General features: G+C 34.1%; 1 protein-coding gene across 4 annotated transcripts in view; it reads left to right on the plus strand.

The window, feature by feature from the left end:
* drm (odd-skipped family member drumstick) overlaps positions 1-26,376 on the plus strand; it is a 29,157-nt gene extending 2,781 nt beyond the window's left edge. Inside the window, exons 1-3 of one of the 4 annotated variants that reach the window (XM_013324691.1) lie at positions 1,505-1,686; positions 18,023-18,285; positions 26,300-26,376. In XM_013324691.1, the coding sequence (XP_013180145.1) occupies positions 18,068-18,285; positions 26,300-26,324 (243 nt within the window). In that variant the 5' untranslated portion in view covers positions 1,505-1,686; positions 18,023-18,067 and the 3' untranslated portion in view covers positions 26,325-26,376. Of the gene's footprint in view, positions 1-1,504; positions 1,687-1,812; positions 2,056-17,310; positions 17,544-18,022; positions 18,286-26,299 lie in introns of those variants that run through there. The other 3 variants (XM_013324689.1, XM_013324692.1, XM_013324690.1) reach the window with 3 other exon arrangements.
* Positions 26,377-27,721: the final 1,345 nt, after the last annotated feature.

Raw genomic sequence — 27,721 nt, forward strand, 5'->3', positions numbered from 1 at the left:
CTCTTCGTGTTCCGTTACTTTAAGATTATCGAGATAGCTTTTCAAACTGTTCACGTCATGTTATTTTATTCTATTGTAATATTATTCATTGTTATTTTGTTGTTAGGCGTAAATAACATAATTTAATTCCCGTATTTCTATAATATGGGACCTTATAATCCGAGTAAACTACACACTATCGTTGTAAATATATCTTGATTTTATATCTGAATGAATTCTACGAACATAGTAACATAAATTTATATAAAATTGCTTAAAAATTGCATTGTAGAGTGTAATTTTATGAACTTTAATAAATTATTTAAACTTTCGTGAGACATTATAATAAACTTGTATAAAAACGGGGCCCTTCATCAGAGGGCTCCCGATACGCTCGAAACTAGGCGGTGCCGCCACCGAACGAATATATCTGAGTTTTTAGTCGGTATTTATATAACTTTAATTTTAATAAAAATGATTTTTTATAAGTATTTGTGAAACTATTACGATAAAGAAAATAAGCGGTAACTTAATGATATACAAGAATGTATATTGTGTTTACTTTCAATTTCGATATGTTTTCATTTTATTAGGTGTTAATATACAGAAAACGTGTTTCTTTCATCTGAGATGTCGCGGCGGGTGAATGCTTGTAGCGACGGCTTCCGAATCTGACGATGGATTAATGTTAGCCAAGTTGTTACCCATCGTTAAGATAGTCTAACAGATCGTTTGATCTCAGTTCGATTATCAATACGATGGTAGCGTTAACCAATCAAATAAAATTTCTATTTTGTATCTTCATCGGTTCCTTCTCATATTCAAAATGGCAGAACTGTTTTATTAAATTTTTAATTACATATCGATAAAGTCATATCGAACTTTTTAATTTAAATTATTAATGTTCATGTTCACTAATTAATTTTATCTATTAAAATGTTTATAGTTCGCCATTGTAAAGATATCAAATTTTACAACTAGCTCTTACAATTAGTCATTAAATTGCTACGATTACAAAGCAAGAGTTGTAGGTATGTAAGTTATATAAAAGGAAAGTAAGGTATCGCTGCGTAGCGCGGCAGCCGCGGGCGGACATAAATAACTGACCGCAACGCAAACAGGCGCCGTGTTTACTGCATTATTATATTTTATACATCGGGCGCACAATGCGCGGGCGCGGGCTCTAACGCGGCCGGCCTACATAATGACGAGCGCGCGGAAGGCGTAACCCGGTGGCAATCGGCCGTCTCGCTCGACGACGCCCCGGGCGCGCGCCTAAGCGAAACGTACGACCACAAATTTATTAAAACGTAAAAAAAAAACGCTGAACTGCTACCGCACTGCGCGTCGCCTCCACAGAACTAGATACATTTTTCCACGTCGACGCGTGCGAGGGAGAGCCCCAGCGAACACATCGCGGACGAGCGGGACAACGATATTTCTGTACGCGCGTCGCACGTGCAAACGGCGGGCGATGTGGGCGCTGCCGGTGTTGCGCGCGCGCAGCTACCTCGCGCTCGGGCTCAGCGCCGACCGGCATGCCGTGGCGACCGGCTCGCTTGGCCCGCGTGACCTTTACTCGGTGAACTTAGGAAGCGTCGTCTGCTGTAAAACGTCCATTAGGCCCCCTTCGAGCGTACGTCTCCGGTCTTCGCGCCGGGCGGGAGGGAAAAGGATGACGGGCGGTCGTCGGTGCCGCGCCTAAAGGTATTCGTAGAATGCGTGATCTGTATCGTTGTGGCGGGGTGGCGCGGGGGCGCGGCGGGGCGCGCGGGGTGCGGGACGCGGGGCGCGTTCGGAAGCGGTGGCAGCTCCCATCGACTCCTGGGGTTATTCTTCCTCAGGCCACTGCTGTCGGAGCCGCGCACCAGACGAGCCAGTTTTTTCTATCCGCCGCGCCGCTGCAGCCGCCCGACACGACACGCACTCGTTAATCCCGCGCCAACACGAGAAGTCGACACTAATAAATTACTGTTTTTTACTGCACTCGAACAGTCTCCGCCGCGCAGCCGACTCATTTATACGTACAAATAAACATTAATCAGCAATAAACGCAGTCGTTAGCGCCCGAACACAGTGAGTATTCCAAGCCTTTACGCTTTTCCCAATCCACGCTCTCTTAATTTGTGCTGTTCCAATTGAACTCTGCGCCCGGTCTTCGTTGCTGCTCTCTTGTCTGGCCCAGAGCATTAAGAGATAGAAGTAATAAATATTAAGAGAGCTAGCGATTGGACTTGCAATTTAAGTATAAATATTTATATTTATTTCTAATTTATTCAACGTCATGTGCATGTCAAATGTTTATTTTCCATTTTGATATCCTATTTAAATTGTAAAAAGGAATCTTATAAATATTCCAGTGTGTACATTTCATTCATGTAGTATTTTTTGGTAAATTATTACCAAATTATTTTGAACATAGAAGTCTCACAATCGATTTTTAAATCGTAAATCGATAAACTAATCGATAAAAACCTATTTAACCTATCGTATCCCAGGATATGTATTATTCAAAGATTCATAGATAAATTATCATGTAAATTGCCTTTAGCGCCTCGCTTGGCGCTATAGTTGAAAAAAGATAGTCAAAATTATTGTCCTCGTTATAGGATTTTTTGTCCACAAAAACCTTGCACCCGACTTGTACCATTCATTGTCCAATAGTGACCATTTTATAACGATTTATGGTTTATTTAACAATAAAAGAAGAATGAACTGGCAAAAAACGGGCTTTCGAAACGATTAAGGACCTGAGAGCGGCCAGTATATTATCAATTCTTGCCTTTGTTGTAAGCGAAAATTACGAATTCCATGCATCATTAGATCATGAAGCTATTCATACTTCTTACAGAAATTCCCATGAGTTCCAAAGTGTTGAAAATGCATGTTCACTTACAAAAAAAATATAGTTAATTTGGTTTTAGAAGCTGTCAATTTTGTGGTCAATATCATTTATTCTTCAACTCTTTTTCTGTAAAAAAAGAAGCCTGCATATTTTTTGAATTTAGAACACAATTATAAAATAAAAAGACGAAAGAAGAAGGAATTTTGATTACAACAGATGTATTTTTAATAAATTCAATAGTAATTTCAATAAATTTTAAAGCAATTTTAATAAATTAAATCCAACTTTTAAAACGTGAGTCGTACAGACACTGAGTATAATTGCTCATATGGACTCGATAATTAAAAACCATAGCGCACTTCGAATAAAAAAGAACAGATATTTAAATATTGCTAAGAATTCGAACCGTAGAATATATACGTTTATCAATATATTATAAATAATATTATATAATTAAATAAAAATAACTATAGAACAAAAATTCAGAAGCGACATCTTTCTCTATAAAAATAACTCAACATAAGAGGTTGGAGGACAAACCTAAATTTGAATATATTTAAAATGAATAATTACTAAACCTCATCATCATCAACTCACTATACATCCCCACCGAGGGGTTCGGAGCTTACCCTAAGTTAGGATGACTAGGTCATAGTCAACCACGCTGGCCAAGTGAGGGTTGGTTGACTTCACACATATCTTTGAATTTTATTCACAGATATGTGCATGTTACATCACGATGTTTTCCTTCACCGTAAGAACGTCGGATAAATGTACATATGTAAATCGAAAAACACATTGGTACATGGCGAGATTCGAACCCAGGACCTGCAGATTACGAGACTAATGCTTAAACCCCTGAGCCACCGACGCTCTCAATTGCTAAACCTACAATAACTAAAATGTGAAAACGAAAACGTCTATTGAAATTCGTACCGACTTAATACTAAAGATCCTTAAATTAAGGCTTTTTATATTCGTGTTTGTGTTTTAAGATGTCAGTGTTAGCGTGTATTTTAAAACCTTTAAGCCGCAAGCTTCTAACCAATTTGCATCTTTAATTACATACAAAATAAATTTTGTAGTCTAAGAGTTAAAAGTTATAATATAGTTAAAAGTTTTGATACCGCGAAAATCATTCAAAATATCAACTACATTAATTCTTCATTCTTTCAATTCTTCATGATGACTGAAAATAATTCAAGCACTTTTCGAAAAATTTAATTTAAAAATTAATTATTTTAGAATATAAAAAAAAAACCTTTAGTATGTCAATAAATACATATCATTTGATATTATATATACAGAATAATTTTTTATGTCTTAAAAAATTACATATAAAAATTTAACAAAATTAGTTGCATTAATATGTTTGTTTAAATTGCAAGGCTCTTAAACTATACGCGTAATACGGTGGCAGTTTCGCGCCTCTTCGTTTCCAATTGAGTCAAGAGATCGCAAATAATGCAAATTATGTGCAGATGATCTTTTATTTTCAATTTTGTAAACGAAAGTGGGTGTTATTAAGATGTTTGTGGTTTTATAAAGATTGTTTGTAATTTTTTATTACGACTTTAGTAAAAATGTATTTTGTTTGTTTTATAAAGTTACTAACTGTCGCCCGCGAATCCGTCCGCGTGGATGTATAAAAAACTTAATTAGTGTAGACCACCCATCCATCCATCTATCCACATCACATCGATCTAAACATTCGCATTTATAATATAAGTAAGTTAAATAAAAAAGGCTCTTTAAGCTCTTTAAGGCATAAATTTAAAAAAATGAATAAATAGTATCCTATGTCCGTCTCCTGGCTCTAAGCTACCTTCTCACCAATTATCAGCCATATCGGTAAAGCCGTTCTTGAGTTATAAATAGTGTAACTAACACGATTTTCTTTTATACATATAGATTTTATAAGGTTCGAGTTCGAAATAGTGAGAATGTGAGTGATTAGGTTGTCTAGGTGTTGTTTTGTTATTTTTATAGTATTTTCTCTATTTTATCTACAGATTTACCATTTTCTATTGTGTTTAACAAATTTTACTGATACTTTTAAGTATTTTACGTTGTTTCTAAAACAAGTTTTCAGTTGAATCCTTCAAAATGTTATATTTACTGTATTCATTGTAGCTTTTTGTTGTGCAACAACTTAGAGACTTTTAGAACGAAATACACTATCCTTTTTTACAAAAAACCCCTTAACACTATCCTACTCTAACCGTTCTCTACAACTCCACGAATGGCGCGTATTTTGCATGCAAACAGCACTTGGATTCAGTCCAACCAACTCTCTGAAGTATCCCAATATTATAAACTATTTATTTTTCATCCATAATAAATTAAAAATAGTAAAATTTGCATTAATCAAATACGATTTTCGTTCGAGTGAGGGACTCGCCGCGGGGTGCGCGTTCATATCTTTCAACTCCGCCGAAAATACCTTAACGTTAGAATAAAAACCTCCTCTTTGTCACATCCAGAAATGTATTAACACATCTGTGGATGTTTACGAACCGCAGGGTGGAATAAGTTTCGAAGACAATCATTATTTACTGTCGAAAGATCCTTTGACTGAGAGCCGCTCGATCGATACTTTCTTTTATTAATAATTTTTATTATTCAAATATTTATTGTAAATTATATTATTTAAAATGTACCTTATTGAAGTTATCAAAACAAGTGATATTGCTATTTATTAATTATTGCAGCTTTATAGGTAAATCTATTCAAGATAGATACGTCTTATATGTAATTGTTTTGTTATGTTTTGCATCTGTACAAAAATGTGGAGAATAGAGAAGTAATGCCTAAAGAAAAATTATGACTACTAGAAATAGATTATTTTAAATTTCGAAGAAAATCAATTTCGTTTTTTTTTTAATTTTCTAATTTCGTAAATTGTAGAATAAATTCAGCAGTACATTATAACGAGAAAGCTGAAATGTTTGTTGGAATTCAAATGGTTTTTACGGAGAGAAAAATTCGAATAATTGCCGGGAACTAATATTTTTTTTCATTTCACGCGGACGGAGTCGCGGGCGACCGCTAGCATTCTATAAAAATAATTGACGTAAACCTTTATTAGCTTAATTACTAACCTTTGTTATTTGACCCTTTTCACTACACCTTTTATATGACGTCATAAGGAGTACTTGTTAGTTATTTAAACAACGTTTTATTACACCTTTTGTCATTAACATATTTTATTGCAATGTACCAGGAAATAAGTATTTAAACATCCGTACAAGTGAAGAGTCAATAAGTTCTTTATTTGGTACATAATATATGTTACAGGATTTGTCCTGAGCGACAAACGATGGTAACAACTAACACAGGAAACTTTTATTTGAACGAGATAAAAGACAAAGACTTGGTCGAGTTTCGGCTAAGCTTATCTGTTGGTAACCCCAGTTACGACATTGTAGATAAACGAATTCCTTTCTTGGGATGTGTTAAATATCAACAAATAGAGCGCCAACGAGTGCCGGCCTAACCAACACAACAAATACCGCATCCAAAACCATGATTAAAAAAAGGCTTCTATGAACATAAGCGTAAGGCAAAAAATCGATTTTTCAGAATGGCGTATTCCTATTTTTTTTTTTCATAACGTTTCATATATCGATAGATTTCACTTAAAATAGCTTTAAATATTCGCTTACTTGTAATAAATATTTTGCTTATTGAACAACATTGAAAAAATGAGGTTTGTTTCTTGGATTTTTTTTTCTCTCAACTTACGGCGAATTGATGAAAAGAGGTCATATAACTTAAACACTGGCTGGTTACGTTTGCGCAAATAAAATAGGTCGGCCATAAAACTAAACATAATAGAAGCTATTCTGTATTAACATGCCTAATGTAATAACGTTAACCTTTTAATTCTTTTAGCAGTTTGTACAATAGTGGTTTGGTTGCTTTGTAGTTATGCCGACTAATCTCTTGTATCTGATAACATTGTTAGATTTTGACGCGGATGTATTTTTAGGAAGTTAAGGTTATTTTCTAGTTAAATTGTAAAATTGTCACTTTGAACTTTTGAATATTTTAAGTAAAAAACCTTGTAATTTTTTTTTATCTTTTTCAAAGAAGGTCTTTCAAAGTTTACTTTTTCTTTTACTAACGATATAGATGTACAATTAACAACCATTTTATACAACATCTCAGTACATGATATGTCTCGTAAGCACGTTTTAACGATCGTCTCTCTGATTAGTAGACTTTCTAGCAATCAGTGGACGTCGTTTCAAAGAAAATTAATGGGCGAGTTGTGTCCGAGCATTTCATTAGCGCCGCAAAGCACACCCATTCATTCATTTTACACTGCCATTGAGACTTTTATTTGATGAGGCTATTTCGCATCGACTTGTTTGCTTGACCGTTGAGCCAACATAACCCAATGTTTGCGTCCAAGCGCCACAGGTGATGGTTCTACCTGCTTCAGTTTTTTTTTGTAATGTGTGCTTAGGAAGTTAGATCTATTTAGACCTGTTATTTGTTTGCGGTCGAATATTTCGAGTGTTACGATTGTATTCGTCTTTCATTTTATTATATTTATTAACTATACAGATATTTACTCGCGTAAAAAATACTAACATTTTGGGTTTGTGAGTTTACATTAGAATCAGCCAGTTGCGTCTGTAACGAAAAATATAAGTGTAAATTCACAGTAAGCTCAAAACCTCAAATTACAATAAAAGCGAAGAGGATTAGGTACATTTTACTGCTGAAGCAGAATATCAGTCTTTCAATATAAATAAGAATCTATGCAATTTCCGCGTTCGATTGTAATCTTAAACGGGACCACACTGGATGGAACAAGTCATCCGTCACAGAAGTGACTACGCATAATTGCGCGCTCATGAATTCACTCATAGAGCGGTGTTGCACAGAACCCACCTATTAGCGTCCACTACGATTTGATACATTGCCGACGTCCCACGAGATATAACCGCCGGCAATAGAAAGTCCCACCCACGTTCTCACGCTTATCGTAAATTGAAAAACGTAAAAAAGGAATATTCCTTTTATAAACTGGATTCAGCGATCGCCTCCGGGTTACGCGCCACGCCTCCGCCTTCTTATTGGTTGAACGGTAGCTTGATTTTTTTAATGCGTGTGCACATGTTACATGCTAGTTATGTATGCACGAAAGAGTTCTTATATCATTTCTAAATGATGACAAAGATGAGTTATTATACATCGTCAACGTTTTTTTATATAGTCATGGGTGACACACGAGCAACGTGCCATGGACAGCCGCATTAGTAGATGTGTTGCGTACCTTTAATCGACCGAGAGGAAGCACATTAAGAGGATATTTTTCCTTCCTCTCTGACCTGATGAGCTAATTTTGATCTTCCTCATCTACTTAACTTCTTACCGTGAGTTTCTGTCAGCTAATCTTGACCAACGAATGTTAAAATAATCGACATCGAATACAAGGTTACTAGATTGGGAGATAGCCAATACACCTAGATCGTTTCGACTAGACTAGTTCTGCCTATAACTTTATAAAGTTCCTTAACGAACTCTATTTCGACTTTGTTACGTAAAAGGCCATTAAAATGTAGACTTCTAGATTCTTTTTTGTCTTTATCTTACACATCTTACTATAAGTTTAAAAAACATAAGTATAGACTGCATTCGATATGGGCACTGTAACATTAAATAACCACCCACTAGCATTCGTTCAAGCAATTTGTTCTTACCATATAAGAGTTGAATGCATTATTTTTTTACCTACACCGTTTGATTGGCCGCTGCGTAAACTGGTAGCAGAAACCCACACACGTGTCTACAAAGGTTGTATGTGTGAGTATTTACCGAGCTACTGTGTCCGCCCATCCCGGAGGGAATTGGGGAGAAATGGGAAGAGGGATCGAGATGTTAAGAGGTGGTTTTAATTTTATATAGGTGTGATTTCGGAGAGGGGATCTGTGGTTTTGAATTATCCAATGAGTTTTGATGAAACATCTTTTTAAATTATGTTATCAATGGTTTGTCAAATAGAGATATAAGAATATTTTTGTAAGAGTACAAGGTAGTGGAACTTTTTTCTTAACGAATTTAGTATTAGCTATGTTGTTCTATATTTAAATATTTAAAAAATACTTTTTAATAGTTCATTTCACACTATTATAATCGATTTTATTACTAATTAAATTTCATTTAATCGATTTTAATTAACATATATTAATATCTGGAATTTGGGTTATCTAATGAAACTTGTTAAAGCAATTTGAATAAATGTTCCGGTTCTCTATCTTTATTTCCTTGACTTTTAGATTAATCTCACCTATTTATTCGTGTTTTATTGACTTTAAATGCCTTGTTTTTAATGTTAACGGTATAAACAGCTGATCACAATAATTATTGAAGTCTTCAATTAAATTGACTCAAAAGGTCAGTTTTGAGTTATATTTTTATAACGTTGCTTTATATTAATTTTATAATGATTTAACCCTTATTAGTCTAGAGTTTCAATTTTGATACCAATCTTTTAAACCGAATGTTCACATTACTACTAGTTTTTTTATAGGTTGGCTGTACCTATTTTACTGTTGTTTAATATTCTTTCCAACGAAATTTAAAAAAAAAGAAATTTCATTATTGTTTTATTTTATCAAGCAAACACATATTAAAAATAAATCACTTTCGTATGTAAATCAGGCTACTGAGGGTTAAGTCCACCATTTTTGTGTTAAATTCTTCTTTAGGAAATTAAATAATTTATGGAAAAGACTTTAACAAATTGTAATATTTTGGGTTAGGATTATTTACATAGGAGCATGGACAACTCTATATAATTTTGCTATAATCAACCGCTTTATATCTCTATCAATAATAGTTATTTACTAAAAAACTTTCCAATGTTCACGCATATCATAAAAATAGCTCTAGTATAGCCTTGTCAATTATATCTTGGAATGTTTCTTTAATTTTGCTTAGACCACGACAACGATATTTCCGTTAATATAATACGTAATTAAAAACTATATAGAATGGTTAAAGTATATGTTTATGAAAGCCATATTATAAGAGTTTAGTTGGTTGCGCAGTGGGCGCAAGCTCGACTGGCCGCTGCGCCGGAGGCTACGCGCACACGATATATCAGCCGGCACTCCGATACTCCGCGCCTTGGCACTGCGACTCCATAGAGTGGTTTTACACTAAAACTTTTTTATTTTAAATATATCTTCTGACTTTGAATCTTACTTTTCTACTAACTAGTGTTTCTCGATTAAAGGCAAATGAAGAAGAAATTAAAACATATAGGAATGATAAATCTTACTTATATTATAAATGTGAATGTTTGGACGGATAGACGGATGGATGGAAGAATGTTTGCTTGAAGGTGTCTCCGGAACTGCTTAAAAGACGTTGATGAAATTTGGCACAGATGTAGAACATAGTCTGGAAGAACACACAGGATACTACTATAACATTCTTTTTTATATTCCGCGTGGGCGGAGTCGCGGGCGACGGCTAGTTTAAATACAAAGTAACAAATTTATGTCAATGGAGTTGATAGAAGGAATTTCCACATAAAAAATGTATTGTAATGTATGAGATGAAATAAAAACTTATCCTCTAATAGTGGTTTTAGATATAAAGATAGATAGTTAAATACATAGGTTAAACTTAAAATAAGTATATATAATCGATAGTATAAATAATCGATTAAATGTCTGATGTGAAATAATAATTGATTAAATGTGAATCGACTCTATAGAGTTCTGTGTTCTGATGTGGGCGCATACCGTTCCTGTGGGAACGCGCGGGACATAAACTGTTTCGTTATTTCTGCTCACCTCTCATTTGTATATTATAATTTGGTCCCTTACCTCGGCTCGGCATCGGCCGGCGAACTTCAATTTAAATTGTTATACATATATTTATATCTACAACGTGATTCTTTTTTCTACATCAACAGATTTATGTCAAATTATAATATTGTTTAATGACATAAGAAGAATGAAAAATTTTCGCGAAATGTCAAAACAATACCGTGGGAACAAAACTATTAGTGTTGCCATAAAATTGTTATCGTCCGTCAAATGCAAAATATAAGTGATATCAAACATCAAAATTCACTTTTAATTGTTTTTTTGTGCGTAATAATCAAAACTTTGCATAAATTAGTTAATGATATACGATTTGACCCCATTCAAACAAAATATTAACACATCTATAAACATTTTAATTGGCCTTTAAAAAAAGTGATATCTATGGATATTTAAATATTTAAGACCGCTTTAAATTGTTATTTTTTTTATAACAATGAATAATTTAAAAATAAAATCCAGATTGTAATAGCGTGATTCAGCTCATTACTTCGTATTCTTTGATGAAAAACTAAAGGACGAGTTAACAATTGCATTCCGTCCTGCTCATTACAATGCAGATGGCTATCGATAAGAAGGAGAAAGGATAATGTTCATTGTTCGGTAAAAATGTCAAATAGAATGATAAACATAAAATTTGATGCACAAGAGATGCGCACGCGTCTCGGAATACGTTCAGATTATACAGATAGAAAAAAAAAGAACAATACTTACAAAGCCAGTATTACATTGGTACAATATAAGGTTAAATGGCTAACAAAGACGAAATATCTAATTAAATTCTAGAGAAAAATACTCTAAAATAATATCAGGGTACAACACTAAATAAGTGCTGTTCAACTGACCAACAACTTTATTTGATTGATTAAAACTATCTTCTTTAAATTGGACACAAGTAAGAAGTTCTTACTTAAGAAACATATTGAAGAAGAAAAGATTTCCTACTGCAATGTATATTAAAGACATTTAAAGTGTCTTGTACAGTTTACTCGTCAGTAGCGTTTCGATGAAACAAAGATTAAAAGTCGATTTTAACAACTAATAGTGGAACTATTAAATATGAAGGAAATCAAATATTTCGGTCTTGATTTATAGACATTCTTCGAATATATCTCGGCAGGATGCCGCGGAGTCATGCTGACTGGGTGACTTGCGGAGGCTCTTCTAGTAAACACAATAGCAGAGACGCGGACATAACGCACAAACACTTCATAAATATTATGTTTAAATATGATTCCGTTTATCGTATCGATTTAAAAAAAAGCGATAAATAATATTCCAAAATTAATTTAACAAACGATTCGAATTCATTGCGCAATTTAAAAATAGATTTAAAAAAATTCTATCTCTACTTAAAGTCAGCCAAAACTCGGTCTAAAATCTACCTACATTACATTTCGTGGGTTATCGTAATATATAGTTGTAGTCATTATTAGTTAGAATTCTTTGGCGCGAATGACGTGCTTTCGTTACAAAGTCCAGTGTCAGAGTGAATAGTGAGGGGACATAAAAGTCGACATTTTAGTAACGCTAGTGTTGGGTTACTACACTGCCACATTTTCGGATAATCCTAACGGTAGTAGAAAAAGTTTACTTACCATTTGCACTAAATACATCTCAATATTCGATTTCTTCTATAAATTATTTAAAAACTTGTAGGTTAGTGTGTGTATGAATTCATTCTGCATATAAACAGAAAAATTACTGCTAATAAAATCGACCCCATAATTTAAATATCAAGAGAATAACCCCAGTCATTCTCACTTTAAACTTTATTTTATCGTTAAAAGTTGTTATCGTTTATATTAGGAAATAAAAGCTTACTTTACTGCTGCCATTTCATCTCACGATCAATAGTTCAACATATTTGCAACCGTTTTATACTATTCTGTTTTACAACCAATTCAAGTTGAAGGTAGATTCCATTCGCCCGCAGTCCATTGCCGCTTTAAAATATTACTGTTGCAAACGAGCGTGTGTAATGCGCGAAATGATGAGCGTGTAGTTTATTGATAAGTAAAAAGTCGCTGCTCCAACAATGTTGCAAACATTCGAATAACAATTTCGTTTTTAGTAGTACCATTTGCTTATTCGTTTGTGGAATTTTGCGTAATTAAGTTCGAAGTGGCAAGTTTTTGTTGTGGTCATTAAGAGGTCCCGGCGAGAGAGGTTCTCGCGGATAATGGATGTGTGAGATTCACTACAATGTTCTTAATGAGCCGGAATGAGCGAATAAACCCAGCCCTATGTTTTGTGTGCAAAAAAAAATGTACTTTTAATAAACAAGACTTAGAGTATCGACTTCTATATGTAAAGGTCAACATAAGAAAATGTGTAATGAGATTAGGGCTGTGCCAAAAAAGAATTCCTAATTCTGTGTACAGGTTTCTCACCTGTGCAAACTTATTTAAACTAGGTGTCGACAGCGACTCTATCCGCGTGGTTTTAAGAAATTAGGAAAAAAATCTATGCCAAATTTCATCAAGGTCCGATGAGGTTCTGAGGATATCTTCTTACAAACATCCATACATTCAAACTTTCGCTATTTAATAATAGTAAGATTTGTGGATATTTGTTGTGTATATTGGGAAATTTCATTTCGATGTCACCGACATTCTTTTTACTGGGTAGTTAATTACTGTCACTTGAGTCAGATGTTTTAAAACAAACGTCGTAACCGCAAACATTCTCACCTCCAGTGACGCATCATAACTGTTCAGTTTTATTGTACGATAAATATTTTGTTGACGAGTGTCGTAAATGTTTGTCGTAATTATATTATTTACAAAAATATGGATACAGAAATAAAGAATTTAAATGTTGTGTTATACATAATCTGTTGGGGTATAAACATTCAAAACATCATTGCAGTGAGTTTGCATTGCCAAAATACCCGTACAAAAACATCCTTCTCATTCACTGGGAAAGCAAAAAACGAGACAACAATATTTCCTTATAAAACTTTTCTGTGACGTCATAAGATTGACGGCATATTTTGTACACGTAGTGTTCTTTAGATCTAGAAGCAATACTGACATCACGGCCTACTTTCACTTTAATTCTAGATATTTGAAGACCTTGTTGTCCTTGACATTATGTTAGGAAGAGCGGGAAATGTATTAAACCAAATATAGTGTCAGCCATAACTTTATTTCTAACACCTATTAAAATGAAATCAAATTTAATGTTATCACACGCTTTTAATAATGCAGACAGATAATCAATATTAAAATTAAAAGGCAATTAATAGATTATACATTCTTTAAGAGTGGAATTCACAAGGAAATGATTTAGTAAAAAAAATATTGACGCACGGTTTTTTTGTCCCACTAACAAGTTACATATGATTTGTTTGTATGTCAGTTTCATTATAACCTATTAGCTGTCGCCCGCGACACCATCCATAAGAAAAAGGTAATAAGTAACCTATATATTCTTTCAGACTATGTTCGACTTCTATGCCAAATTTCGACGAGATTCGTACAGCTGTTCTGGAGATACCTTCAAACAAACATCTATCTAAATTCTATCTCATCCTATTAGTATTCTTCCCCGGACTGTCTTAGGTGTACAGTACAGTCAGACGGAAAATTTCAAGCGAATTCTGACTGATTATTTCTACATAAAAATACTCATATAATTCTCGGTCTTTTATTTCATTTGGCGAATGTAACATGAAACATTGTTTTATGAAATGTCAATAGTTCAAATCACGGTTCAAAGTGATTCATATGTATCTCGTCACAAACATCGTGGGAGCTGACTCACATGAAGATCCGCTTGTACTAATTTTAAGACTAATTTTCATAAACTATAGAGCTGATATTATCTGTGCAGGAAAGATTATAAATTATTTATTAATAACGTTCGCTATTACAATGTTAATTATAAGCTTTTTAACATAAATATTAGTTTACTAGATGTGTCTTTAACATTCGTAATGATTTTTAGATAATGGAAATAATTTTTAAACTTAATTATGATAATATTATAAATATCTAGATGGTTGAAATTTAACATAGACGCAGTACAATTTTTTAATTGCGCGCAAACGAAGTCGCGTGGAAAAGTTAGTTTGTGATAAAAATCGATTTAAATCAGGAAACTATTAGGACTATAAAAATTGGAAATAAGTAAACTACTATAGTTTATTGATACAAGAACGTAAAATTTTTTATTACAAATAAAAATACATTTTTAACTATAAAAATAATATTGAAAATTAATGTTTACTCACATAATGATTTTTTAATTTATCTTTGACAATTAAAATAACATAAAAGAAACTATATTTAAGTTTCTATAATCAATGAAATATTTGTATAATAATACTAGCTATCGCCCGTGACTCCGTCCGCGCAAAATAAAAAAAAACATAATTTGTAGCCTATGTGTTCAAGGCTCTGTTCTATATTTGTGCCAAATTTCAGCGTGATCCATACAGCCGTTTTCTAGATACTTTCAAACAAACATCCATCCATCCAAACATTCTCGTTTATAATATTAGTAAGTAGTAAGACATCTGATCTATAATTATAACAAAAAATTTCCATTATGTATTATTATCTCTATTAAATCTCATGCGAAAATATTTTATAGATATTTATTTATTTACATATTTAAAGGTAATCTAAGATGACTGGTGGGAAGTTTAGCGTTTTTTAAACGATTGCGAATTAAGATAATGATAATGAAAAAAAAAATACATTTCTTAATCTTTCTCACCAAATATAATAAGAAATTTATAACGGTTATTCTAAGATAGAAAAAAATCCTATAGCTTTGTCTCGAAAATGTACGTTTTCACAGCCGAAACACCCTTGAAAACAAAAGAACTTTAAAAATAAAAATACGAGTATGTATCTCAAGAAGCTTAGTAACTATGTGTATTTCACAAATAATTTGAAGAGTAATAAACAATATAGTACTGCTGTTGTAACGTACAGTAAAAACATCATTCTGCTACCTTCGTGTGAAAGATGTGCTTGGTAACTTACATTATTTAAGATCAAAGCGAATCAGATTTAAAATCTTTTATGGTTTTGTGCAAATTCCAAAGCATTGTACTATGTCTTCTAATACCATATGGGGAGTTTTGATAAAGACCGCCTTACGATTATATCAATGTTTCATCTCAATACATTCGTTGTCTTTTTTACCTTAAAGGAGGTACCCGAAATGTTCCACAGATTATAAAAGATTGTACTTCTTTGACATACTTTAAGAGACTCGGTCAGGTCGTGATGTTACTTGGTTGGTAATGCTTATCGTCGGTTAGATGTGACATAAATGAAGAAATTTTACTAAATTCTATATTTTAAATAATTTTGAACTTAACTTTTTAGTAACATATATATATTATACTTTAGTTTACTATTAGTTTTGTAAGAGAGAATCATTTTTTCTTATATCATAAGGTGGCAAACGAACGAGCGGCCACGTGAAATCGCCGAAATAGCGAAGTAACCGTTGCCCATAGACATACGCAATTGCATATGCATTGCCTACCTTTAATCGACGGAAGAGAGGATGCACAGAATGAAAATATTTTCCCTTTCCATGCATCCTCTCATGCGGAAAGTTCACTTCTACTTCCCATCCTTTCCTTATAAGAAAAAGGGTGGGAAGGGAAAGAGAATTAACACACACTCATCAGACGAAACGCGGAATTACTTCCACTTCACGCCTGTCTTCTGTGTGGTCGTGGTATTTCACCGGGCGAGCCGGGCCAATTCGTGTGAAGATGTTAAAGCGGGCTCTACCAATGCAAACGGATGCCTAATAATGTCCTGTTGAAATCAGTCTTAGTTAACTAGAGACTTATTAAATAAATTTTCTTCAGAAAAATAACGATTAAGTAATCTTAATAACGGCATAAATATAATGTTGAATTTAATAATTCGCCTCGAGGTATGTGGTAACAGAAGCTGTAAAACAATGACCAATTTACCGCTGGCCTGTGCCCAAAATATCGAGGGTCGGGAGATCGTGAGTGAAATTCGCTGCCGGCGCCCCGAGCAACTGAGACCTTTCCCATCGGTATTCCATAGTGTTTCATATGAAGTACAATTGCTATAAGTACTTTTTAAACTGTATTGCAGATAATTGAGTTTTACGATAATACGATAGCTTATGTTCGCTACTTAGTTACTGTTTGTGGTAAAGTGAACAAGTTAACTGATTTAAAAATGTTAATAAAATTTTAAACTATCCAAAAAAAAAATGATTTCTTTGGACATCGCGTTGTAGTTTTTCTTGTTTTTAATTGACATTTTTTAAAGTGTGCACATAACAGTGGTTAACTAAATTAATGTACTAATTAATTTAACGGTTTTTTTGGACCTGTAATGATTCGTAATAATGTGGCCATTGCTTCAATTATTGGGATTGCAATAATCGATTTTCAAATACATATTTGAACAGTCGTTCGATGTCGTTCAATCGAATTCGTTAGTGCCAAGTTTAGTGGTGATTAGTGACGTCAATACATAAACATATTTCGCATTTTCCCAACGCAGGCGCAGGCGCGGGCCTACCGTCCGCTACCTGTTCATTCACTGGCGCAGGTGGAGGGGGTTACGCGCGCCTTCCGCGTAACGTTATCAGTAGTTTCACCACCCTCTCGCCGGCGCAGTTGCCAAACGCACCCGCTCCCGATCGCACGTGCACTGACACATCTAGTCGCTCTAATTCCAAGCTCAATTTTTTTAACGCATACAGTGTCACTTCCAAAGTCTTTAACTCTGTAGTTTTAGGTATGCATTTCAAATGTCAGTGTTTTATTGTAATAAATTAAAGTGAAAGTGTCTTAGGTAGGTGTGATCGTCGCTTTAGGGTCGATTATATCGGTTGTAATCGACGCGTTGAAGGTGCGTATTTGATAATGATATTAAATAACTCGCTACATGTTAATTATGTATCAAACAGCTTCCATAATCACGAAATTATCGATGGAAATTTACATAAATATAAGGTGCAACTACGTTATTAAACGGCTTTATTTAGGTAGTAATTGTTGTAATAACACCCATTTATAATTCATCGTTTATTACTTTTTATGTGTTACGATTTATTACGCAGACAAATGATTGTGTTTATTTTGTTTGTCAAATTTCGAATTCGAATTTTAAAAATATTAGAGGTTTGAAGTCGTCTAACTTGCTTATAACTATCATTCATTACAACTTATGACGTAATTGCCAATGTTACGATTAAAATTATATTATACAAATATATTGAAATACTTCATCATTATTCTTCAAAGATTCATTGGATTTAATACCGTACCCACTTGTAATAGAGTACAAAATTGTTCGATCAAGCATTTAACATATGTTTCTTTCCACAGGCTTCCAAGCCCTGCACGTCGCGCAAGCACCATAGACCAGACAAAATGTTCGCCGTGATGCAAATCGACGAGGATCATACACGGGACTTTAGGCGTAAACTGCGCCCCAAGTGCGAATTCGTTTGCAAGTACTGCCAGCGCAGATTCACCAAGTCTTACAACTTGATGATACACGAGCGCACCCACAAGAGCCCCGAGCTGAACTTCAGCTGCGAGGTGTGTGGGAAAAGTTTCAAGCGGCAGGATAACTTGCGTCAACACAGGTGAGAATCATTTTACACAAATTTCATCATCAGCTCACTATACGTCCCCACTAAGGCCCTCGGAGCCTACCCTATGTTAAGGGTGACAAGGCCATAGTCAATCACGCTGGCTCAGTGCAGGTTTATTGACTTCACACATATCTATAAATCTCTTCTCAGATATGTTTCACATATACTGAGGTTTCCAAATATCTTAGTGGCTCGGAATATCGTAAGAGTTGCTGAGACGTAAAGGGCAAAGCGTAGAGTGCAGATGACCTTAAGCCGCCAAGATATTTGAAAAGACCTATACTGATTATTTACTACTGTTAAACCAACTAACTTAATCAAACGCAGTAATACGCGAGATATAATTCCTCACCGACGTATAATAGGTTATAGGAATTTCAGATTTTTAAATTAACTTTCATAAAATCCTTCGTGTTTTATAATTTATGCGTTTGAGCGATTCGCCAATAAAACTATTGTAAAGGCTACCTCTGTCAGACAGATTTTCCATTTTTAATTGTTTTAATATTTGCAGCATACGTTGCATCATCCCAATCTTTAGTGATAAAGTATTTTTTACGATGAACATGCAAAAGAACTTTCAAGATGTTGATATTTGTCAAAGTAATCTTTAATCAACAAAGCAATTAAAGTCCTTATAAATCTTTTTTCGTGATAGTAAATGAAACAAAATAAATTTAGTGTACAATGGCTTATCGTCTACTAACGCTCATTGACCTGACATTTTCATACAAATAACTCTACAGAGAGCTTATGTCGTGTTCTATCAGAATAACTCAGTCAGTAGTACTTTCGCTGTTCGTCGAAAAATCCGTGCTATTTTATTGCAATCATCGTATTTCGCGAATTTGTGACGTTTGTTGTTTTTACTTACCGATTAATCATCATCATCAGCTCACTACGTCGAACGTCCCCACCGAGGGGCTCGGAGCCTACCCTAAGTTAGGGGTGATTAGGCCATAGTCAATAACGCTGGCGCAGTTCTGGTTGGTTGACTTCACACATATCTTTGAATTACTTCTCAGATATGTGCAGGTTGCTTCACGATGTTTTCCTTCAACGTAAGAACTTAGGATAAATGTACATATGTAAATCGGAAATCGAAAAAACACATTGGTACTGGGCGGGATTCGAACTCAGGACCTGCATATTGCAAGTCAAGTGCTTAACCGCTAAGCCATCGACGATTACATCGCTAGTAAAATATTTATAGACTAACTTAAACCTAGTTGAATATCACTAGAGCAACTAGTCGACCTATATTGCGGTTAATGTTACAGCCGATATTGACAAGGCCGCGGCGAGCTGACAGCTTGCATTAGGGTCTCGCCGATCTCGGGAGCAGTCGCCTGTGACGATCCGAGGCAGTTAATCATCAGCTCCTACTGTTACAGTATTGCAACCGCAAGGGATATGCAACAACTTAGCTCAGTACTGGTTTAATGTACATTATAATGTGACAAGAAAACAATATAATTTTTGGCTAAAAATTAAATCGAAAACTTTGTGTTGTTATAGTCCCATAAATAAAAGTTATTTTTGGATTTTTACATACAAAAATTAGGTCAAATACTGATCACATTGAGTTTCTGTTTTTCGGAATCGTACGTTTTAAAATATCGCTTTTTACTTTCATTTTACATGATTACGTTCAAAGTATATTTTGTACTGAGAATCGTTTCATGATCGCTAAAGAAGTCCTAATAGATTACACATATCCATTGAAGACTTTCAGTATAGTAGTAAAAATTTTTGGAATGCGGGAGTACTAATTATGTATGAATATGTCACAGTCATCAAATCCCTGTGACATTGAATAATTAATCTGTTAAATGCGATGTGTATAATTAAATCCGACAACGTTCATTCTCTTATCTATATTGAGGTATTAGATCGCACAATTTATTGTCAAACACATATACTCGATTACCGAACGACGTAAAAATTGCCCGTAAAAACTGCAAGCTTAATTACTGCACGGTTTTATTAATAAAAATCAAGTCGTATATTGTAAATGGACTTTTATAATCCTTTTGATAAATAAGGAGATAAATAAAGCTACTGAAATTCTTTTTGTTCAAAGAACTTGAAATTTAAATTCATTGTAATAGAATATTTTTTAGAAGAGCAGCGGTGGCTCAGGGGTCAAGCACTTGACTTCCAATCTGCAGGTCCTGTGTTCGAATCCCGCCATGTACCAATGTGTTTTTCGATTCCCGATTTACATATGTACATTTATCCGACCTTCTTACAGTGAAGGAAAACATCGCGATGCAACCTGCACATATCTAAGAAGAAATTTAAAGATATATGTGAAGTCAACCAACCCGCACTTGGCCAGCGTGGTTGACTATGGCCTAATCACCCTTAACTTAGGGTAGGCTCCGAGCACCTCGGTGGGGACTTATAGTGAGCTGATGATGAGAATATTTTTTATTAGGAACATAATCACGGTAATCCACAAAATGTGTAACTATGGTGACTAACATGGTGGAATTAAAAAATCTTATATTATGTCTTATTCTGACGCCTTTTTAAGAATTCATTTTACCTAATTAACATACAATATGTTAGTAGCGACGTGTACTCCTTGTTACTATCCTCATGCAAATATCATCTGAGTAATGCTAGTTTCACACGAGGGCACAATATTGTGAAAGAATAGTAGAGAGTGCAGTATTCCTACTATTTGAACATAGTAATCTTTTGACTCGGCATATACAATAGATGTACTGTTCATTCCTACATGTACTGTCTTCGTGTGAAACTCTTATAAGCAGTTACGAAACTTTCTATGACACGGGTGACAGGGCCGAGAGTATAGATGTCGCGTCGTGAACATGAAGCGAACACGAACCATATTTGTATATCTTCAATTGTTTTTTGCTTGTTGTGCTTACGGCGAGCAATAAATGTTAAGAGACTTCACAATTGCACGGGTCACGAATTTAACTTCTTTTTATAGTCATATACTATTTAATAAATTTAGTCACATACTAGCTGTCGCCCGCGAGTCCGTCCGCACACAATTAAAAAAAACATATGTGTTTTTACAGACTATGTTATATGTGTATGCCAAATTTCATTGAGATCCGTTCAGCGGTTCTGGAGATATTTTCAAACAAACATCCATCCATACATCTAAACATTTATAATATTAGTAAGATTAAGGATCTGCCAACAGGCAACATTCATAATCGTAATAACTTTGTACTTAAAATATAACGCTACAAAATTACGTAGTACTCGTAAATTTGGTATAATGAACTTAGACGGTTCATTACACCAAATTTACGAGATCTAGAATCATAATGATAATAATATTTCTTAACATTAGATTTTAATTTAGTATGTCATACATTTGTATATACCATTTTGTTGCTACTGCAACTTTGTTTAAAATCTAGCTACGATAAATTTTAAGCACAGTGTTAAGCACTAAGTGTACATCACTTAGATTTAAAGTCACGACTTAGTCATAATGTAACAGTTAAACATACTAAGCAGGAGCAGATATGAACTAAATGCTTGTTATTTAGCGTTAACATAATTGAATATATCTGTTTATTCTCGATATAAGGGAATAAGCGTGTCAATTCTTACAACCGTTATCATTTAAATTACATTAGTAAAATTAAAAGACTCTACAAACGAAAATGATATGCATTCAGAATTAGTCAGTGTATCACAGTACGATAATTTTATAGCTTATTTCGATTCTCTTCCAAGTCAAGTGACGGCACTATAATTTCCTTGGATGAGTTGAAAGCAGTAACGAGGGACAAAGTAGGGACAGAGGGTCAGGGAAAGAAGGGGGTTACACGCGTAACATGTTCCGACAAAAGGTTCCGTGTGAAAGACCGCATCCGGGCTACCGAGAGATGGCCGATAGATCGCTCACGCGCGAGTCGTGCGCTCGTGACGCGGCCCCGTGTTAACGGTGCCTAATGGGCCCTAATGCTTCCGAAACTGTGCGAACGTGGACGGTAGCCCGCGAGACCGCGAGGCTGCGGGACCGAGCCACACGTGACCGCCTCGGTATAATTTGCAGGTTTTGATCCCGACCACTTAGGGCTGCTAAGTCGCCTTTCATTTCGTACTACTCTATCAAAACAAAATATCACTAACTCATAAAATGACGAGCCTCTAGTTGTCTAGAATTCTCTCTTACATTACAACACGTAGACATTCCAAAAATATTATAACTACAGATTATCAGGTCATGATAAATATTAGTTTAGTTACGATACTTAAAAGTGCCAAATTAAGTAATAATATAAAAAAAATTCTTTAGAATAATGAGATTTTTGATGTAACATAATATTGAGATAAATTGCTTGTTGACAACCCTAAGACGTACGCGGAAAAACAGTGTTCACTACACTTAACCTCTCCAGATTTTGCCATAGTATGTAGGAAGATATTCAGAAGCGTCTTCATTTGATTAAAGAAACACAGGAAAAAACTTTGTCCATATAAAATTATTGTAACTATGAAATTATTTGGTGGGTCAATTTAATTAAAAGCAAATGCACCAAATGTACAAAATTTAACTAATAATTTACCCTTGATAATCCCTTTCAATAATAAAATGTTTCTAAATCAATTTAATTCAAACGATTGTATGAACTTTTAAAAGATGATCGATTGATGGATCAAATGATTTGCTTTAGTTTTATTTGTCGTTTTACGAGATGCAAGATGATTAAAATTTAAATGCAAATTTAATATTATCATAAAACTATCAAGGAAAATATTCCCTGCAAAAAATGTAAGCGATAAGAGAGTAAATTGAACATCAAACGATCTTGTCAACTTTGAAATTTAAAGGTCCATCATTTTAATGATACATCTTTTGGATGAACTTTTATTTTTAGGGTTTTTGATATAGTCTCTAAAGCTAATATAAAAATTATCTTTACGAGTTCAAAGTCAGTTCGTTAGTATATTTTATTAGGTAGTTAATAATTAAAATTGATGACAAAAAATGAGCTCGAAAAAAATAATAATAAAGGTTATAAAATATTACTGTACTAGTAGAGTTGTAAGGCATTGTAAACGTGAACGGCCACATATGTGTACTTAACAAAATGATCGGTAGCGGTACCTGCAGCCAGGGGCGCTCACGTCGCGGCTGGTGACGTGCGATTCACACGAGATCCTACACTACCCCTTATTTTGCGATGCATCGTGTTCCGTAAGAAAGTTTATTGCTTTTACCATGACATGGACTACTGTAAATATATGTTCATTGGATTAAAACTGTGTGTGTAATGTCTACTTTTTTGTGACACATCAAGTCTTGTATATTAGTTTTGTACTGGTAAGATTTTAACGAAAATACACCGTTTTGGACCAAAAAGGAACGTAAGCTTATCTCAATCGATTACGGTTTTCCCACTGTCTAAATACGTAGAACAAAAGCGGGAAGCAAAGTTAATGAATCAAAACGGAATCGAGAGTGCGATGTGCCATTAAGTTAGCGCAGTGGGTCATCGGCGCAGGCCGCGGTGCCCTATCGCTTGCACATCGCCGTGTCGCCGATAGGTCGATCCTTTCGATTCACGATTCGCGCGAGAATCGACTCGTTGAGATATCGATTTTATTTCTCCGATTGTTTTATGTGAGAACAAAACCAAGCCTGCTAGATGGTACAGTTATTTGTAGTATTCAGAAACTGTTACATTGAATTATTAACGTAGATTTTTGTCGTTTATTATTGTAACCCATTATTTTATTATAAGGTTTTGGGCTACATTTCATAGTGAAGAAATCATTGGAAATGCGTTGTCGGGAACAAAAGGTTTTTTTTTCAATTCACTGTTCTGGATTTTTTTGTTAAATAAAAGTGGTGTAGGGAAGGAATCGAAATGTTTTGTAAAGGGACTAGGACTAAAGCGAGGCGATATAATAGCGCATTAGAACACTCCTCGTACACAATTGTTCGCGCATCGCGACCGAGGTGGCGAACGCCGTTAATTAGGCTTGAGAAATCTTGTTCCATGTACAGGATGTTTAAAGATACCGTTTACACCGTTTGTTCTTCATACAATCAACATTATATTGGTTTATGACTTCTCTATATAGCGCATTTACTAACGTTGGTACTATTATGATTTAATATAATATCGATTAAAAATACGATGTAGCCGATGTAAGTACGAAGTTAAACGGAGTTCTTCCCTCGATTTCTTCAATTTTCGACTTGAAAGCTTATATTGCCAATTTCGAGTTAAAATCATTCAAATTCCATTTAAATTAACATAATGATAAATTACATAAGAACCAGTATTTAACACTGTTACAATTAAACCCTAAGGGAAATAAATAAATGTTTTTTTTTAAATTAAATACGAAATAAAGTGAAACAGCCTGTATACAGAAACAAAGAGCTCTGTTCCCACAGTCGCACATACGGGGTGTGTGCTCACGAATAACCCAGTCTTGTTCCACGGAAGTGGATAAATGCCGACGCTGTCACCTACAACCTTTAAACTGCATCGCCCGCGCCGTGGCTAAATCGTCTTGAGCACGAACCAGATCGAAATGCTATCGAAATTTGTTTTACTGTGGAAAGCTTTTTTTTAAAAAGTAGCTTATATAAAGGTGTGTACACATTATCGCGTACCCTGGTTTTGTTTTGAACTTAATAAAATACAGTTTTTATAGTATTTATGCTCTACAAAAAAAGTTTGGATACAAAACAAACTTCAGAGATTTGTTTAAACTCTTTGAATAAAACTTGGGACCTTCTGATTTTAGTAATTGACCTTTATGTTAAGTATTAAAATAATTTCTTAGCAAAATACAAAACGTTAATTCATTATACTAACAACGTAAATATTAGATGCCAAAGTTGACTATAAGTTGTGCGCACAATAAACTATCGCATTGTAAGCAACATCATTATTTAGCAAAGATATTTCTAAATGTCGTTTCTAGTACATCTTTGCCATTTAAAAGGCACCTTTCGCTATTATGCAGTTCGATATATCGAACATCTTTCCTAATTAATACGGCATTATTGACATATTAACACTTCCAACCATCCTTTATCAATGACATGATTTAATTAGAAAAGAACTGTAAGAGACCAAATGAATAATTATTTTGACCATCGAAGCATTTAAAAAAATAAATTCGAATAAAATAATGTTCTAAAAAAAATGTCAAACGCATGTTTCATTTTGACAGGAGTTCTTTTTAATTGTTTACTTGAAAGTAAAGGCAAAGGATTATTATTCTTACAGCCAAGATTCTTTTCGTTTCTAAGTCGAGGTTTAAGATTTTAATCTGTAGATATTTTAAAACAAATTAATAAGTTGTTTGTACTCCCAGAAAATTTAGTCACCTTTAGGCCGTGTTAATCCTTTTAAAGTAATTTTTAATAAATAGGGAATTTGTGAGATCAAAATGTGTTGTTTTACCTTTGTCGGGATTTATCTTGTTGTTGGCATTTCTAACGGATGTTTTAACTGTTATCTCTAAGAAAATTAATAGCATTGTGTTTCGTTTACGGGTTCAAGCGCGACAGAACCATATGTCTTGTAACGGTTGTCTTAAAAAAAAGTTTTTGTTGTTCTTTTCTTAATAGTTGTTCCACCAAACTTTTAGGTGATGACTTGTTTTTGAATATATAATCGCCCTAGTGTGTAGCATTCCTTATGAAATATAGTACATTTGAAGTAAATTTTAATATATTATTTTGTGAAATAGCTATAAGCTAATGATGCGATATATTCGTTGTAAAAGTCGAAGCTACCGTGAACTTATAGTGTGTTGTAAAAAATTGGCCCGTGAGTTATTTGTGTCATCCGGAATCTCTTTAATACGAATGAAGCACAATTGTAATATGTCGCTTGAGATATACATACATACATTGATTTAAATTACATTGTAACGTGTGTATTCTGTATATTCTGTGTCAAATTTTTATTTATGTATATAATTGATTATTTAATTTATATAACATTTAATTATAATTTGTGTTTCTCAATTGTTATAGATGTAGTCAATGCTTGTGGCGGTGAAGGTCATGGAGTTTGCACGATCCAACAACAGCGGTCTCTCTAACAACATACAGTAAGAATCATTTTATGACAAACACTACTATAAAAGGAACAGTCGACAGTTATATCTCTTATAAGAACTCTTAAGAGATGTAACTGTTTTCGTGAGATCGACCACTCAGTCTTTACTTTCTTCTATTTGTCACCAACCTTGGTTAGACAAATTGTAGTCACCAAAGGGGGGTTTTCACTATTGGTGACATTTTGAAGACCGCTTCAAACCTAGGCTAAGAATTTTAACCTTAACGATCGTGCGATTTAATAAACCCTACAAGCATTAGATTTAAATTGACTAAAATGATTTTTAGTAGACTTGAAATTAATTATACATGTTTGTTGCAGAGAAATACACATCAATCCAACAAAGGAGACCACATGTAAGTGGTGATGGAGTCCATAAAACTGTGACGTCACACCGCCGAAGGATTCAACAATTTTACATTACAGTATTCGTGCTTCTTCATTAACACCGCCAGAATGGGAAATTGCAATTATTGTAAAATCAACACCATAAAAATATATACTTCCAGATACCTTAATCCGAGATTTAAAAGTAAAATCACTTCTCATAAGTTTCTGAATTCAATCTCTGTATAAATCTTATCGTTATTTCTGTATTTCTTTGACAAATCTGGGATAACAATATATTTTATACGGAAATTTCGGCTCAATTCACGGTTAGAAGTAACCAATTTATTATTATAATAAACTGATATAAAAACGGCTAAACACTCACGTATATTTGTCCGGTGGCGGCACCGACGGTGTGAGCGACGGGCCGCGTCCGCAAAATAATACCAGTACCACTCATCCTGATGAAGGTCTTAGTCGGTGCCGCCACCGGACGAATATAAGTGAGTGTTTAGCCGTTTTTATATCAGTCAATTACTAACCAACTTTAACTATAAAAAATCAGCAGTGATAGGAATTTAAAAATGTTGTCTAAATTTCAAAATATACGTGTTTTTAGGGTTTCGTACTTCGAAAGGAAAAAACAGAACCCTTATAGGATCATTTGGTTGTACCTCTGTCTGTCTGTCAAGACTCTTTTTTACATTAAAATGTTTTGTATTGTAAAATCATTAGTTCAAAAATTGCTATGAAAAACGAATTCATTCCTGATTCATATTTGAATACAAAACGGTATCTGGAAGTATAAAAGTATTCATCCTACGTAATTGGTACTTATCCATTTTATGAAGTAACACATTCTGGTGATTTTTGTAAATATTATTTATTAGTGTAAGCGATGGTAGCATTTAAACATTTCTAACCGCTTAGCTATTTTATAATGTAATATAATATTTATAAAATATTTAAAATATTGTTATAATTATTATAAGCTTTGATACGTGCAA

This window comes from Papilio xuthus, unplaced genomic scaffold, assembly GCF_000836235.2.
Source record: "Papilio xuthus unplaced genomic scaffold, Pxut_1.1 DF824992.1, whole genome shotgun sequence".
Taxonomy (NCBI): Eukaryota; Metazoa; Arthropoda; class Insecta; order Lepidoptera; family Papilionidae; genus Papilio; species Papilio xuthus.